We start from the raw sequence: 17,360 nt of genomic DNA, 5'->3' as shown, positions 1-17,360 counted from the left end.
CCAAGTTTGGAGCACAGCAGGGAGCCACTAGGGCCATCAGTTACCATGGTGAATAATCCCCAGGTCGGGGTCAATGCAAGGGAACATTAGTATTTCACACCTTTGGGACACAAGGCAGTCGCCTCCTTCAATTAGCCAGAGATCTTACATAGGATTGGGTGCTCAATGCTTTGTCCCTCCTGTAAACCCCCACACTATTGGTCCAGTTTATGGCCTCATTTGGGTTTATTATTACTCATTATTAATATTCATTGTCATTGGTGTTCATGGTTATAATGTCAAGATAATGTTATTTTTATTATTTGTAAATGACAAACGCTAGCAAGGCTTGGCACTGGCTTGGCAGTGGAATAGATTAAGAGTAAAAATACACAAACCAGAAGCTTAAGAAAATACTTTTTCCTTTTACAAAGTTCTACTCAAAAATAAATCCAAGTCAAAAATCTTTTTAATTATTTGTCCACCCCTTTGCAACCCTTTCTCGCAGTCGCAGTGAAGTTCTTGTTTGTTCTTGTGTGATGATAAACATCTTTTATTGAAACTAAGCATCCTAAATTACTTGTTTTATCCTTGTTCCTCTTTATTATTTAATTGTTGGTTATGTAAATAGGCTACACTCTTCATTGCGAAACAAAACCTTGCAGGTTGACCTTCAATCTGCTTGTCACAGATCGCCAGAGATGGATTTTATAACCAGCCTATGTTACTATTCTTCATGTGTCGACACACCCATGTGCTTTTATACTTCAGAAGCTCCTGACAGCCTGCAGGCATGTTACTGATACTGAACAGTCACACTTTATGGGATTTGACTGTTTAAGTGGTTTTTCATGTACCAGTGCTCAAGGTCGATTGCTCGTCATCTTCTTAGACAGGTATTTAGAAACTTTTGATTTTGATTGAAATGACACCAGTCGTAACCTAAGGCCAAAGATGAGTCAAACTTTGTCAGACCTTGTCATGTTGCCTCACGTTTGTAGTGTTAAAACATTTCAGCTCTTAAACATCATCATATAGGTGTGTTATTGATGCAAAAGCTGTTCTGAAATGTAAGTAACGTTGTTATACCAGATTATCACAAACAAAAATGCAACAAATATGCATCGTGGATATTTCACCCAAATGAGAATCACTTTGCGTGAAAAAATTCTAGTTTGCAAAGTTTTCGTGTCACTACTACATTAATCTACTATATATAATGTTGATTGTAAGGGGATATTTGTGGGTCCTGATAATGGCAAATGTCTGATGTTACCAGTAAAAAATGTCCAACATTATTTTAAATACATCTAGTTAGTGACAGTGCAAGCGTATTCGTCAAAAAAAAAAAAAATCAGTATTTTCATCTTCAGAATCATGAATATTGTTATTCTGGTGTCTTTATTGTCCTGTGCTTTGGGTTTCCAGCACCAAGTCCAAGTCTATTCATTTACACCCACAATGTAATATCAAATTTAGCATTTTAATCAACAGTTAATCTTTTACCATATTTCTTGGAGTATCGTAATAATATTGTGTCGTGAGTTCAATGTATCGTATCATGCCATGAGGGTATCGTTACTCCCTTAGTATTTAGTTATGCATTGCTTTTTTGACTGCTGGATCAGTGATTGATCGTGTGATTGGTCTATGACCCTTAGGGCAGTCGGCCACCACACATACGGTTTGACCTACAGAGAGCAGATTGTGGATCAGGTCCGTAAGGCTGCAGAACACTGTGACTGTCTTCAGTGCTTCTTCCTCATTCATTCCATGGGAGGAGGTGAGCTTCTGATGTCATGTTACCAGTGTTCAGATTTGGTGGTTGAGAAACGTGGGGTGATATAAGCGTACATTTGTGTGTTTAGGCACTGGTTCGGGGTTAGGCACATTTGTGTTGAAGCTTCTAGAAGAGGAGTTCCCAGAGGTGTGCCGCATAGTGACCTCGGTTTACCCGACGGCCGAGGATGATGTCATCACCTCTCCCTATAACAGCGTCCTAGCCATGAAAGAGCTTACAGAACATGCAGACTGCGTCTTGCCGGTCGATAACCAGGTATGACTTTGTAAAAATGTGTGTTTTAGAACTGACAATTCTTTCGTCCGTTACCTACTCATGTTTTTCCCATTTGTTTTTTTTGTTTTTGTCTTGTGCAGCAGATGTTAGGCAGAATGTTCACACTGCACTTTTAAATACAATGAAATGGGCACAGATGTTTGCAAGCTCAAAAATAAATAAATAAATAAACACCATAAAGAACCTTAGAAGTTTCTATCTAAAAATTACTAAATTATAATTTTGTAATTACGTCCTTCTCTCAACAACAACAACAAGGAATTTGACAACAATGATGTTGAACAAAACTAGCCACTAGGGGTGTAACGATACCCTCATTTCACAATTCGATACATATCACGATACTGAACACATGATATGATATTGTTGCGATACTCGAAGATATATGGTAAAAAGTTAACCTTGTCTGGTCCGGATTTTCTGACGAATCAAAATTACAGGTGTGAAACCTCCCCCGTACCATGGTCCGGACCAAACAGACGAAATTTGGTCTGACGAAAAGAGGTAGTCTCGGTCTGGATTCAAACTGAACAAAGGTTTCATTCATTTCTAGTGTGAAAGCATTTCTGTATGGTTCGGACTTTCAGTTCATTTACAGGACTTTATGGAGGTTCTCGCAGGATTGCTTGCAGTTGTCTCCGCCTTCCCTGACGGCGATAAGAAAATGTTCGCACAACGAGGACGTTTATGTGGCGAATTTGAACTAGCCTAGAGTATAGTTTGTGTCATTGTTAGTAGCGCCGTAATAATAACAGTAAAGTGGCAACGATATGCATCTGTTCATTCCTTCTTGTCAAAAGTTACCCGCCGAATTGACAACATGCTGACAGATGCACGTCCGTTTACAAACCAATCAATGTCAAGATTGCAGCCCACATAGATGATGACGACAGGACACACGTATGTCATGTAAAGTTCTTTAGTGTGCTCGCATAATTACAGTGTGAAACCAAACCAAAACTTACTGAATGTAAAACAATTATATAATATATATATATATATATATATATATATATATATAATATCAATAATAATGTTATGAATATTAATAATATTATATAATAGTTTCAACTAAAATGTAGTACTGATATTAAAACTCTGTAAACTAAATTATTTTCCACACAGTCATTTTTATTTTGAGTGAACAATACAAAATACAGATTGTCACTATTCACGATACATATTGTGACTATATTCTGTTACACCCCTACTGGCCACATGTCTCAACCATTTGCAACTCACAATTTGAGTATGTTGATGTGCCAATGACACTGAATGGAAAGTTTTTCATAGAATAAAGACATAAATAACGGTCTATTCGTCAATCGTCACACAAATCTATTGTATCGTGTCATCAGGAAACTTGGAATGGAGCTTACAAGTCTCATATACTAGTATTAATGTGCTTTATTGTCAAGCTCAGCCCTGATTACTTTTGCTGTGTGGAAAAGAGGTGTATTGATGTTCTTCACAATTTTTTTCTTTTGTGTAAAAACGCATGGGAACTCGTACAGCTTTTGAATGGCATGAGCGTGACCAGATCATACCGATTTTAATTATTTTTCTCTACTATTATTGTAGTCTCTGGTGGACATTGTTGGTAAGATACAGCACATGTCCAACACTGGCAAACCGAGCTGTACTATCAAGAAGGACTGTACCATCATCTCTGGACAAGGAGGGGTGGTGAAGGTCGAAAAACCTTTTGATGCCATGAACAACATTGTGGCCAATCTACTTCTTAATATCACCAGGTACTAAATCATGTGCTAAAAAATGGGACATTTTAGCTTGGGCTTTATGCAGTAGTGAAAGTGTAGTGAAACCTTCATTAGGAATTAAAAGAGAAGTACATAATAAAAGGAATGCTCTTCACACCTTTTAAAATAACCTTTAATAGAGGAATCACAGGAATTATTTTGTGCATAATAATTGAGATTAATAGACATTGGATGTATTTCACCCCTGACTTTATAGATTCAATATTTTAATCTCGATTAACCTCTTAACTGTCACCCCCCCTTTTTTGAATAGACATGAAAATGCACATTTCGAACTTAAATGGTTGTAATTCAAGAATGCTTTGGAATATAGACATATGATTGGTCTTGTTTTAAAGAAGACATTTGGCAGATTTTTGTAGAAGTGAAATAAATTAAGAAAGTGAAACAGAAAAAAAGTTATAGAAGTTTGAGTTTATGGAAATGTACAATGTAAAAATATTAATTATTCATATTTTACATAAAATATATATTTTCAAAACCTGGGCTACTCTAAAACGGCAGAAAGATCAAAGCCAAAAATCTGAACAAGTTGTGTTTCAAATTTTAGGTTGATATCTCAAAAAAATGAGCTTTCAGTTAGATTTTGTTTGGGCGCAGTACCAAACTTTTTCACTAGGGCTCAACCAGACTCCATTACTGCCCATATAAGGGCGCCTGCATTTCCATTCGTGTTTTGAGTGATATGAACCATTATTTTCACAATTTTCATACAATTTCTGAAGTAGAGATCCTATTCAGAAGTACTATGGGAAGTTTGGCAGATTTTGAAATGAATTGAACCTCTAAGAAACATACAAAGAACACGAATGTAAGTCATAGCTAGCTGCCATGTCACAAATGGTGAATTTATTATTTTTTTCTTGATATTTCAAACTTTTCAGACCTTTTTTTCCAAAATAATTGAATGGATTCTATCTTTTGAACTTTTGGCATGAAAACAAACTGAGGTATCTACCATTTTTTCATGATTTTTCATGTTTACTGCAATTTTAAAATAAAGGTCTGAACACGCCTAATGAGTATGAAAATATTCTTGTTGCATATTGATAAATGATGGCTCCTCTGTAATATATTTTGAAAATCAGTCACCAAATATGGAAACTAGAGATTGTAAGCTTTCAAATGATATATAGTTTGTCAATATTATTTAAGGTATTTACTAAGATATTATTGTTTTAAAAATAGAATGGCAAGCGTCCCACCTGTGGGACAGTGAGAGTTAAGTCACGCACACTTATCTTGAAATTAAGCATACACCATTTAACTTGTTTAACACTTTTATTTAGTCATTTTTTGCTGCTATATCCAGCAATGTACACCAAAGGAAAGTTGTGGTGTATTTCCAAAAAGGTCATTTTCCAAAAGGAGACCAAATAACCAAATAAGAAGTCTTAATAATTTATAAATTTGTGCACACCAAAGCACCCATGAAACAAACATTACAGATTTTCTTGGCATTATTAAAACAGACTTGTGTGCTTACTGTATGACTCCTGCACAATCATCTTTACTTTGGTTGCAATCCTGCAATCTTCATCAATACTTTACTGGCTAGAAGCTGATTTTTATGTAAATTTAAAAGTAGTTATAAAAATAATGTTTATAGACCATTTCAAAAGATGTAAACAACACTGGTCCAGAAGCACTTCCTGTTTCAGTTTGTAACTGTTTTCTTTATTTCACATGTCAAGAAAACATCTTAAAGATGTTTGTTTAACTTTTTGATTTAGTTTTAAATGTTCTGTTGGTTGTATTTTATCCCAGCTTTTATGTAGTGTTAAAAAACTGAAACAGGAAGTGCTTCTGGACCAGTGTCGTTTACATCTTGTGAAATGGTCTATAGAAAGTAATGGAACTGGTAAACTGTTATCTTTGATTCTTTTTCTGTCTAGAGATTTGATCCCCTGTTTAATTCGATTCGATTTCTTCTTGCAGTTCAGCACGTTTTGAGGGCTCTCTCAACATGGATCTGAATGAGATCCCCATGAACCTGGTACCGTTCCCGCGTTTACATTACCTCGTGCCCAGTCTAACTCCTCTCTACACACTTGCAGATGTCAACGTACCACCACGCAGGTTTGTCATTATACATTTGCAGTCACTTTTACCCAGTTTCACCTCATCTCCTCTTACACCTGCCTTTTACACCATCAATTCGGTACTCGCCCAGCCGCACACACAGAGAGTGGGCTTTCCTCTTTCGCGTCTCCATGCGTTTGAATGGACTAGGGATGCGATGATTATAGTCTGAGGAATAATCACGGTTTTTCACGATTATTATGCATTCATTATTTTCACAATGCCAACCAATGTATAAAATCACATGAACACTCTTTATTGCTGTCTTTTGAAACAAAGTATGGGGGGCTGGGGGTTGTCTTATATTTAGAACAATACGATAATGCATTGAATATATATTTTTTTTTTTTTAATTTAGCGCGTTTAATGTGAATGCGTCTATAACTATAGAGAGTACAAAGAGAATCACAATGCTGAAAACCCTTTTTATTAACAACTTTTGGATTTTAAATAAAAATAATGCATAAATGTTATGTTTGTGGTGTACAGTTGCAGATCAGTTGTGCACTGCAAACACCATGTGCTCCTGCACTGCAAACGGTGTATGTGTGGACTAGGGTTGCCGCGGTGAGGAAAATTTCCCACCGGTTAATCGACGTGTGACAACACCGGTAATCCCGGTGTCACCGTGGAGGGCAGGGCGGGGGGGTTAAATAGCTTTTAAATGCGTGCGCGTTATACTTTCACTTTCGAAATAAGCGTCAATTGCTTGAATGGACAAAAAAAAAAAACTCGCTGATAATAAAACTTTTATTTATAGACTTTTATTAGCATAACGAACGAATAAAAATAACCCCATGCATAGGCTGAAAAAAGTGAAAATCGGCAAAATGTGGGCCCAAACAAATAAGAACCATAAAACGTTTATTAACGAATAAGAAAATAAAATAGGCCTAAATAAATTACACAAAGTTTAAATGAGATAAAACCAATTAAAAAGAGACGAATATAAAATAAAAACTTCAAAACGGACCTTAGCCTACATAAATGACATACTTTCACTTTCGAAATAAGCGTCAATTGCAATTCAGCGTCAATTGCTGGAATGGACAAAAAAAACAAAAAAAAACAAAACAAAAAAAAAACTCGCTGACAATAAACTTTTATTTAGACAGCACTTTTATTAGAATAATAAACAAATAAAATATAGACATAACTTTTATTAGCATAACGAACGAATAAAAATAACCCCATGCATAGGCTGAAAAAAGTGAAAATCGGCAAACTGTGGGCCCAAAAAAAAAAAAATAAAACGTTTATTAACGAATAAGAAAACAAAATAGGCCTAAATAAATTAAACAAAGTTTAAATAAGATAAAACCAAATAAAAAGAGACGAATATAAAATAAAAACTTTAAAAAGGACCTTAGCCTACATAAATGACAGCACTCTAAAAAAAAGTAAAACACTATAAATTGGCATTTATTAACATTAATATATATTGGCCAAAATATTGCCAAACAGGCGCTTTTTCATTGCGTTTTGACACCAAATCTTCCGCCATTATCTTGCTTTTCTGTAATTTGACTCGTTCTCGTCTCCACACGTGCTAAATGGAATCCTGATGCTTGCTGATCTGTGACGTGACGGCACGCGTTGCGCAGTTCATTTTTAATTATAATGCTCTCTTCAGAACTAAATAATTGAAAATTATTATTTTTAATTAATTCAAATAAATATTTTAGCAAAAACGAATACTTTAAAAAAAAAAGTCAAGACATCGCGGTGTCACGGTGGGAAAGTGATGTCACCGGTGATGGGGCTTAAAACCGGTAACACCGTCAACACCGTCTATCGCGGCAAGCCTAGTGTGGACATGGCGTTAGTCATTAAATGTGCAGTAGGTGATTGTCTACAGAGACATTTTCTGTTATGCTAATTGAAAGTCTCCTCATATCCTTATAGCAATCACAATTCATGATGTTAAGCGTCTAAATGTGTTTTATATATATCGTCTGTGGAAGACTTAGGACTGTAAAATGTTCGTTCAATCATTGCATTTGTTCCGAATGAAATAATAACATGTTCCATGTCAGTCAACATGTGTTTTCACACCACTGCACAGCCTGTACACACAGGCGTCATACGTCATCAGTGTGTTTCACGAGTTAGAATGGCAGGCAAAGTGAACATTATTATAGGACTGTGTTTCTCACTGAACTAGAGCCCTGCACGGGCCTCAAATCTAGGCCCTAGCCCGGCCCTGGCCCGAGACGTCCAGGCCCTAGCCCGGCCCGTGTCCGACAGCTCATCAGAATGATCAGCCCGAGTCCGACCCGAGCCCGACCCGAGCCCGTTATTTAAAAAAAAAAAAAAAAAAAAAAAAAAAAACCTTACACAGCCTGCCCTGTTGCAGCAGTCATTTAAACAGATATGTTTTGTCCTCAATGGCAAAGTAGTTACCGTTTAGCTTATTTTCATTTCTTTATAAAGTTAATTAAGACAAATGTTTCTTTTTATTTATTTATTTATGACGACCAAGCACCCGACAGCGAGTTAAACATGTTTGATCCATATAGCCTCTCAAATCAACACTTTACTTGGCTACAATAAAATCCATAGATATAAAACAACTTAAACATATTCACACAGACAGTTAACGTTAGTTTAAACGTTTGTTAAACGTCTGTTGTCATTTTTGAAAAGCTGAGGCAAACTGCTCCGCTGCTCGCAACAGCGCTCGTACAATACAATTTACAATACAATACAATACAGAGAATGCAATCTAAACAAATCAGATAAATTACATTAAAAACAAACATGCAGGTTATCTTACCTCAAAAATCAAGTCTTTACTACAGAACATGGCCATTCGTATTTCCAAAAGTTTCCGATAGACTCATGAAACTAAAGTCCAATCAAACAAAAAACAACAAGACAACCTCCTAAACAGTCTCTTACAGAGCATCGTGCAGAAAAAGCACCATCCACCGTGTAAAGTTTTAATCCAGTCGTACTTTTTCCAGCTGCGCTGAAGTCACGCTCACTACTTCTGCTGCTGGCGGGACACTAAACAGAGAACGAGCCGGTCGCGCGGATCGCGTTCCCGGGAAACCTGTGTGCGCGTGTGCGTGCCGTGAGCAGACTGTCAGTCATATATGTCAGTATGATAGGTTATAAAACGTCTTTCTATGTTTGCTTTTCAATAGTCATCTTCTCATATTTTATTTTAAGTAATATCTAAAATAGGCTATAAAAAAGATAAACCTAAAACAGGCCCGAGGCCCGGCCCGCGTGTGAACTATGACGTTAAAATTGGCCCGGCCCGAGGAGTGTAAATAAGTCGGGGCCCGTCGGGCTCGGGCTGAAATGCAGGCCTCTACACTGAACTGAAAATTTTCTCATCGGTGTGTTTACACATGATGTAATCCAATAACGTTGTCTCTGGTCGTCTCTCTTCTGGTCTTTGTGTGTTCATGTGTTTTGGAGGAAGCAAGACTTTGGACGCCGATTTGCCGTAAAGACGGAATCGTATCCTTCAATGCTATCAGGCTAAAGTTAGCATTTCCCAGAACACCTATTGCACCTTTAATGTTAATCAAACAACACAACTCAGTTTTAACAAAGATTAATCTATATTTAATTTATACAGTGAACACTATAGTGGTATTTTACTTTCAGGCCTAATTATGTCCGTATCTGAATACACTACTTAATTCATAACTTTGTTATATAGTATTTATCTATAAGTAATAAATGAAAAATTAACACAAGCTTGCGTCTCCTGTTACCCACATTAGCATACGTATGATTGGAAGTCTGGATTGTGATCGATGCTTTAGAGCTGAACTCTGTAGGCCTGAAGTTGAAAAATCCTGCCACAGAAGCTTTAGTGTCTCATGTCATCATCATGTGAATAAGTGAATGCTGTGCTGTGTTTTGTAGGCTGGATCAGATGTTCTCAGATGCATTCAGCAAGGATCATCAGCTGATCAGAGCCGACCCTAAACACAACCTGTATCTGGCCTGTGCTCTTATGCTGCGTGGAAACGTTCAGATGTCAGATCTGCGCCGGAATATTGAACGGTTCGTGAACAAGAAAAGTATCAAAAAAGAAAGCGGGTTCTCTTGATTTCGGGTGTTTTGGAGAAAACCTCTGTAGGACAGTGGCCCTCCAGGAGCAGAGTTTGACACATGTGGTCTAATAGGACACTTCTTATTGTCATGACGATGTACAATGTCACCATTCTAATTTGTGATCACCGATTCATCCATGCAGAGGAGCAGTGCTGAAGCACTAATAAACAATACTACTCAAAATACAAAAAAAAAAAAAACAAAGTAAATTGCATTTTTATGTTTCAAACAGAGAGAGGCAGTGATAGAGAGGCAAAGGTTGCATGAAATATACATTTCTTTAGATCCACTGTCTTATCTTTGAAAGTTGCTCTCCTACATTTTGGCCCACTCACAGCATCTTTTTTGTGGTTGTTGTTGTCTACTATTGGAAAGACTTTGCATTAGAAGCACTCCTGTGGCACTTTAAAATGCTGTCTACGTAGGAATAGAGCTGTAGTATATCTCTCTTTTAATGAAGTGATCTGTATATAATCCATGATCATTTACATGCATCTCTCTATTTCGAAGTAAAGAATAATCTGTGTTCTTCTTTTTTAGGCTAAAGCCCACCCTGCCATTTGTCCCATGGAATCAGGAGGGATGGAAGACTAGCCTGTGTTCAGTCCCTCCTGTGTGTCACTCACATTCCCTGTTGGCCTTGGCCAACAACACATGTGTGAAATCTACCTTTCTTGAACTAAGGGAACGTTTCGTGAAACTCTACCGTAGGAAGGTATATCACATATATAGCATATCACACGTTACATATTCATAATGGCCTTCTGTGTTTTTATTTATTGCACAGACACTAGTTTTCTCAATGATGGCAGTTTATAGGGAAGTAAATGGCTTCATGTCATGTGTTGGGCTTTTAAGATGTCAAGTAAAGGAGAATTGTATTTTTACAATTCAAATCCGGCCCATGATTGGGATGATGGCGCCTCAGGACTTGAAACCAAATGACTGAAGTAGTCTTATATTTTGACTTAAACAGTTCCACATTTCACCTTTGAAAATAGTTGTATTGTCTCTCAAACTTGTGACCATTTAAAATAAAAGCTACATGGTTTGATATTTTGCTTCACATTCCTATATTTTAGTTTCCATATGTATTAATGGTGTTTCGTTTGATCTGCCCTCAGGCTCACTTGCATCATTATCTAGCAGTGGATGGCATGGAGTTGGCTGGATTTAATGAGGCACTATCATCTATCTCAGATCTTATTGAAGACTACACACACCTGGAACACCCTCTCATGCCCAACGCACCCAGACTCACCATCGCCACCTGAACTATTCTAGCAAAGACCCTTTCAAGGCAAGTCATTTCAGATGGCAGCCATCTTTGAAACTCTCTCGGGCAGCTATTTTAGTCCTGCTAGTACAGCTCCTATCTCTTTAAATGGGTAAACATCAAATTCTCCATAGCTGTTCACAAAGCTTACGATTAAATTTGATATTTGAAATCACAAATGAGATCTTACAACAACTAAATTTAAAAGAAAATTGTTTCTTATGCTCAAAAAGCATTAAGACTTTACCAATCAGCGATTGGCTCTTTTAGTTAGAAGGCGGGACTTATTCCACCATATTTCACACAGTACTTTCTCCCATTCATAGTAATACACCGTCTTTAGCTCTATTCGGACTGTAATCGTTTCTACTGTGGACGTCTGTAAAAAATAAATGCATGTCACCCCTTTCTTAAACTCATGCATTCGGATGGTGAAGTATTCGCTGTTGAGGTGTGAGTTTTGTGATCCTACAAACCCAGGAACACGCTGCTCATGTGGTCATTCGCATGGTTGTCTGCTGTAAATAAAATGTCATGTGCTTTGAATTGGAATATATGTAGATTTTATTTAAAAATAGGAAAATAATATCCTATTTATTACATGATTATTTATGTCTCCTCTCCTGTTTAAAAATAGGAAGATAGACGTGTTATAGTTAAAATAGTTTACTGTCTTGTATTTGATCTCAAAATGGTGGATGTCATTAAAAATAATGTGGAATAGAGCAGAAATAAGTTAATACAGCCTCTTTTTTTGTTGTTGCCATTTCAAATGCTTGCTTTTCTTTGGTTTCTCCTTTGAGCAGTGATGAAATATTGTTTCTGTAAATACTTTCCAGCATTTCAGTAATAAAAGTGTAAGTAGGCTAAATCTTTAAAGGGGTGATGAACTGAGAAATCTTCCTTGAGCTTTTGATATCTAAGAGGTTATCATATTATAAGAATATCCTGTAAGTTTCAGAACTGAAAACGTCCTTGTTAGTCCAATAAAAGCTTTTATTTACACCAGCCTCTGAAAACGTCTCGTTTTGAAAAGTGGGAAACTATGACGTCGAAGGGGTTAAAACACCACCCCCGCAGAAGAAGATCAACACCTACTTCAACGCGGCCGGTTTAGCCCCGCCCACCGATTCGCGCATTACACGCATAGCTAAGTAGCCTAACTTACATGCCTACCTCGTGATGAAACCGGTTCTACCGAGCAATACAGAATATTTTGCAGTACCTGGTTGTGAAAGAAGACAGTCGCTGCATAAGCTTCCTCTGGATTCCAATAGAACTTCATGGATAAACTTTATTTTTAATGACGTTCCAGCTGATGAGGGTAAAACATCGTCGTCTGTTCGCTTCATTTCACTGAGGATTGTTTTGTCAACAAGACTGGATTTGCAGACCGATTAAGAGTAAAGAATGGTGCTGTGCCGTCTATATTGGATCTGACAGGAATATTGTGCAACACACGGACTCTGGGTCGAATATGTATGGGCGAATCCGGTTGCCATTTGACAACATTGGACGTTTTCCCCTACATACACCGACGGGTGAGTGAGACTCATTATAATATGCAAAACTGTTGTCCACTCACAGCAGTGGGCGTTTACTTCCAAGTCTTCAGTGCGACACGCCCATAAAAACCGAGCGTTTTTCAGGAAGGCTCACAACCAGGGTACAAAATAGCCTATTACTTATTCATTTTGATGTTTTTGAATGCAAAAACCAAGCGAACGTCTTAAGTTGACCTCAGACAACAATATAATAACATTTTAAAAGCCAGTTCATGACCCCTTTAAAATGTAGCCAAATTACAGCAGAGCACAATTGTTATCCTATGGTGCTCGGCAGTGGACAAAAAGGATTTTAACAGTAAATTTTGAATTGATCTCTTCTTGTAAACTTAGTGATGTGGAGCAATTAAAAATCCACACGACCTTGTGTTTATCAAAATAACAGTAGGTAATTTGTCTGGGAATTTTTGAGCTTGTGGTGGGAGAAAAACACTGACATTCTAGATTCGAACAGCAATAAAATCAGCAGCCAGCCCCTGAAAAGGTTGAGAATACCTTACGGCCCAATGAGAAACAATTACCTCCAGAACAGGCCTTTGATACTAGACAAAAATATAAATAAATAATACTTTCGTACTTCTGGACCTATATTTTCTTGTTGTAGAGACATAGAAACATTAGCTCAACCAGTGGTGTGAATGTGGTGTGGATCTGTGGATCACTTCTGGTACTGCAGAGTTGAGCTCCTTCCCTAATTGTAAAAAACCTACCTGTAATTATCAAGTAATTACATTGGCTCGATTGTTTTTTTTTTTTTTAGAGGTGTTGAATTAGGGTTGGACCTCATCACTGCGGGACAGAAGCACTCCAGGGCCGGGATTGCCCATCCACGTAATATTGGCTCTTCACCTGTAAAATTATATATATATATATATATATATATTTTTTTTTTTTTTATTTTTTTTTATTTTTTTTTGTATGAAAAAGTTAACAAATAGTCATAATATCAAACATTGCCTGAATAATGTAGTTTTAATAGAAGGAAACACAGATTCATTTTTCATTACACTTCAGTAAAACACAAGAAATGCCTCTCAACATACACAGTCAATACTTTAGTCTTGTCATTGGCACTGTCAAACTCTCATCCTCATTTGTTGGCAGATGATTTGTTTGCAGGTTAGCTGTATTTTTACTTTACACTTGTTTTCACATCACTATGATCATTCATTCAGAAGGTTTTGCCTCATGGGTTTTTAATTAAAATCAATCTTAAATTCTTGCATAAAGTCCTAAAAGGTCTTAAATGTAATGTCCTTTAACATACAGACAGTGATGTAAAATGGATTGCGTAATCAGATTAAAAAAAATGTAGTACTTGCAATTAGATTATTTTACAGTATGTTTTAAAATGCTCATCAGATTAGTGTTACTTTTTATGGATTATATGATTTACGTATTTAGATTCACACACTGGCAGTAAATTATTCATAATTTATTCATTCTCACTAATTATTCTTTTATTTTATTTTCTACAAAAACTGATTGTGTCATACCATTTAGCTTTGACTATATTCGCAATGTAGAACTACTAATCCCTGAAAGCATAGAATGTGAAATGTCATTGCTGTTTTCGTGTTTATTATTATTTGTTCATGTAATGCAGGGATTCCCAAACTTTTTTTTTTTTTTTGTCAGACAAACCCCTTTGACCTAAAATATTTTTTTGGAGACCCCTGAGATTTTAAACAAGTTCGATCAAAAGTAATTTAAAAGTAGTCTGAATATATTACCTAAAATGAGTAATATAGTTTACATTACTGACTACAATTTTCATCATGTAATTTGAAATTAGACTAAAGACTAGTTGTTTCATAGTTTTCATTCTTATGACTGGCACAGAGACCTGGAGAGCAAAAGACCCATACAACTGCAACACAGGCCTGTCAGTTATCAATCTGTTACAAGCCATGAATATTAAGATCACCTCTCAAATATATGTGAACAGAAAAGCAAGTTCTGCACACCTGTGATCCATAAACAAATCCTGCCACAGTATTTCAATCACTCCAAACAGCACGACATCCTTAAAGGGTTAGTTCACCCAAAAATGAAAATTAAGTCATTAATTACTCACCCCCATGCTGTACCTTCGGTCTTCGGAACACAAATGAAGATATTTTTGATTAAATTTGAAAACCTGTATAACTACCACATAGACTGCCTAAGGGACTGGCTCTTGACGGCCCAGAAAGTCAATGAAGAAAATGTTTAAATATTCCATGTGACTACAGTGGCTCAACTATAAGTTTATCAAGCGACGAGAATACTTTTTGTGCGAAAAAACGACTATTCCTTTCTTCCTTGTTGACCTGAAACGGGACTTCCATACGATTTCCACGACGCATGCGCGAGAACTGAACTAATGTAGTTAAAGGAGATCGCAATTCTCGCGCATGCGTCGTGGAAATCGTATTGAAGTCTCGTCTCAGGGCAACAAGGAAGAAAAAGAATAGTCGAATAAAGTCGTTATTTTTGTTTGTTTTTTCGCACTGTAGTCACATGGAATATTTAAACATTTTCTTCATTGACTTTCTGGGCCGTCAAGAGCCAGTCCCTTAGGCAGTCTATGTGGTAGTTATACAGCTCTCAAATTTAATCAAAAATATCTTCATTTGTGTTCCGAAGACGAACGAAGGTCTTACGGGGTTGGTACAGCATGGGGGTGAGTAATTAATGACTTAATTTTCATTTTTGGGTGAACTAACCCTTTAAAGGACAATTCCGTCGCAAAACGAACCTTTGGTCTAATAACATGTTAGTACCTAGTCGAACGTTCTCTGAGCTTTATTTTCATGATAATCGAATGTAAAGAGTTTTATCTCTAAAAACTGTGTAGCATATAACGCTAGTATATAGGGCATAGAGTAATGAAAAATAAAAATCGCTAGTTAATACCACTAGTTTTATTACTCTATGCCCTATAGCGTTATACGGTACACAATTTTTAGAGATAAAACTCTTTACAGTCGATTATCATGAAAACAAATCTCAGAGAACGGTTGAATAGGTTACCAAAGTGTTTTTAGACCAAAGGTTTTGCGACGGAGTTGACCTTATTTCCTCTATAAGGATTTTCTATGGAAGAACACTTAAGGTGTATGTTGAATTTGGTCTTTTAACAGCACCGTCAAGATACAAAACTGGTAAGAAATGACTAATTTTCTGGAAGTCAATCATATTCAATGAGAGTTGATGAATTGTTTCAAAGTTGAAAAGAGTTCAGCTCTATGCAAATGCGCATTTGCTACCGATGGGAGTGTATGCTGTCCCGGTTCATTCGACTCTTGACTTCAGTTTGCACCTGAATATATTATTTATATTAATAATAGCTTTCCCCTTATACACCACGTTAATGCTCTGTTTTAAATAACTTTTATCTTGTCCTCTGTTCAGACCTTGAGCTATGAAAAATATATTTTCGCTTCATGAATATGTATGCAGTTGAACATGAATAGGAATGCTAAAAGATGGCTTTCTCTGGTTATTCCATTATAGACCTTGCTTTTGGCACGGTTTCTGTTTTCAGAGTCACCTCTAGTTGGATGAGCTTCACTCCAGGATAATGCGTAGTGTAGATGTGTTAATTTTTTTTAACTTATTCAGAAGCATATCAATGTTTAACCTCTGAGCTGAGTTTTTGAAGGTCAGCTTGTTATCCTACAAATTCACTTGATAATGTTATCTCGGCATGTACCCGTGACTGAGAATTTGAGTCCGAGTTAAAGCAAGACGTGTTTTAACATGTTTGACATTGCTTCATTAAAGTGTTTACAAAATGCCCTCCCCTACTTCATTACTTGCCATATTCCAGACAACAGAGTAAAACACTGATTTTGATTTGTTTTGACAGTTGGACGTTTAGGCCTGAAACATACTCTACTCAAATATGTGAACGCAGACACAATTTCACTTGTGCTTATGAAAGTCATTTCATAACACAAGTACACACTGCACTTTCTGCGTCGACTCTAGGAACGCTATCCACCTTATTTTACTATTTTTGTGAATGTGCGAGACTTCTGATTCATTAGCTGCTATTCACAAGTTTCCTACGCCCCATGAGGCCTTGCGTCAAAAGTGGGCGCGACTTCCGGTTGGAAGTAAACAAAGCGCGATTTGACATGCTTGACACTCGTTCATTCAACAGTTGACAGTCATTCAAGTTATAGCGATCCAAACTAGCTAACGATGTGGGAACACAACCTCAACGAAATTCAAAAGGGTGAAATAACAGTACCTTTACCCTCCGCAGTCGTTGATTGGGAGTATTATAATAACATTATTAATAATCAATACTCATCAAGGCATGGTGACAGAAAGTTGTGCGAGCTGACAAACAATTAAAATGAAAAATACACACTTAGTCATTGTGCTTTGGAGTTTATTCAAAATTATAAATGAATGTGCTGCTTGAATACATTACTGGCACATTTGGTATTCTGTCAACACAGGCTTTGATTCTGAGTTTAGCTGTAACATCAGTTGAGAACAGCCAAACACATGCTGATAGAGTTTATAGT

General features: G+C 36.7%; 1 protein-coding gene across 2 annotated transcripts in view; it reads left to right on the top strand.

Annotated features, from left to right (window-relative positions):
• The window catches only part of tube1 (tubulin, epsilon 1), a 34,262-nt gene that overhangs the window by 15,442 nt on the left and 1,460 nt on the right, over positions 1 to 17,360 (top strand). The window contains exons 6-12 of one of the 2 annotated variants that reach the window (XM_089118388.1): positions 1,641 to 1,762; positions 1,848 to 2,035; positions 3,638 to 3,810; positions 5,776 to 5,916; positions 9,805 to 9,945; positions 10,537 to 10,711; positions 11,121 to 11,296. In XM_089118388.1, coding sequence (XP_088974514.1) covers positions 1,641 to 1,762; positions 1,848 to 2,035; positions 3,638 to 3,810; positions 5,776 to 5,916; positions 9,805 to 9,945; positions 10,537 to 10,711; positions 11,121 to 11,270 — 1,090 coding nt within the window. In that variant the 3' untranslated portion in view covers positions 11,271 to 11,296. Of the gene's footprint in view, positions 1 to 1,640; positions 1,763 to 1,847; positions 2,036 to 3,637; positions 3,811 to 5,775; positions 5,917 to 9,804; positions 9,946 to 10,536; positions 10,712 to 11,120; positions 11,998 to 17,360 lie in introns of those variants that run through there. The other variant, XM_089118387.1, reaches the window with a different exon arrangement.

This window comes from Pimephales promelas, chromosome 13 (genome assembly GCF_988280905.1).
Source record: "Pimephales promelas chromosome 13, fPimPro1.hap1.1, whole genome shotgun sequence".
NCBI lineage: Eukaryota > Metazoa > Chordata > Actinopteri > Cypriniformes > Leuciscidae > Pimephales > Pimephales promelas.
Note: the sequence above shows the minus strand (reverse complement) of the source record. Positions and strands in the feature narration are given on the sequence as shown.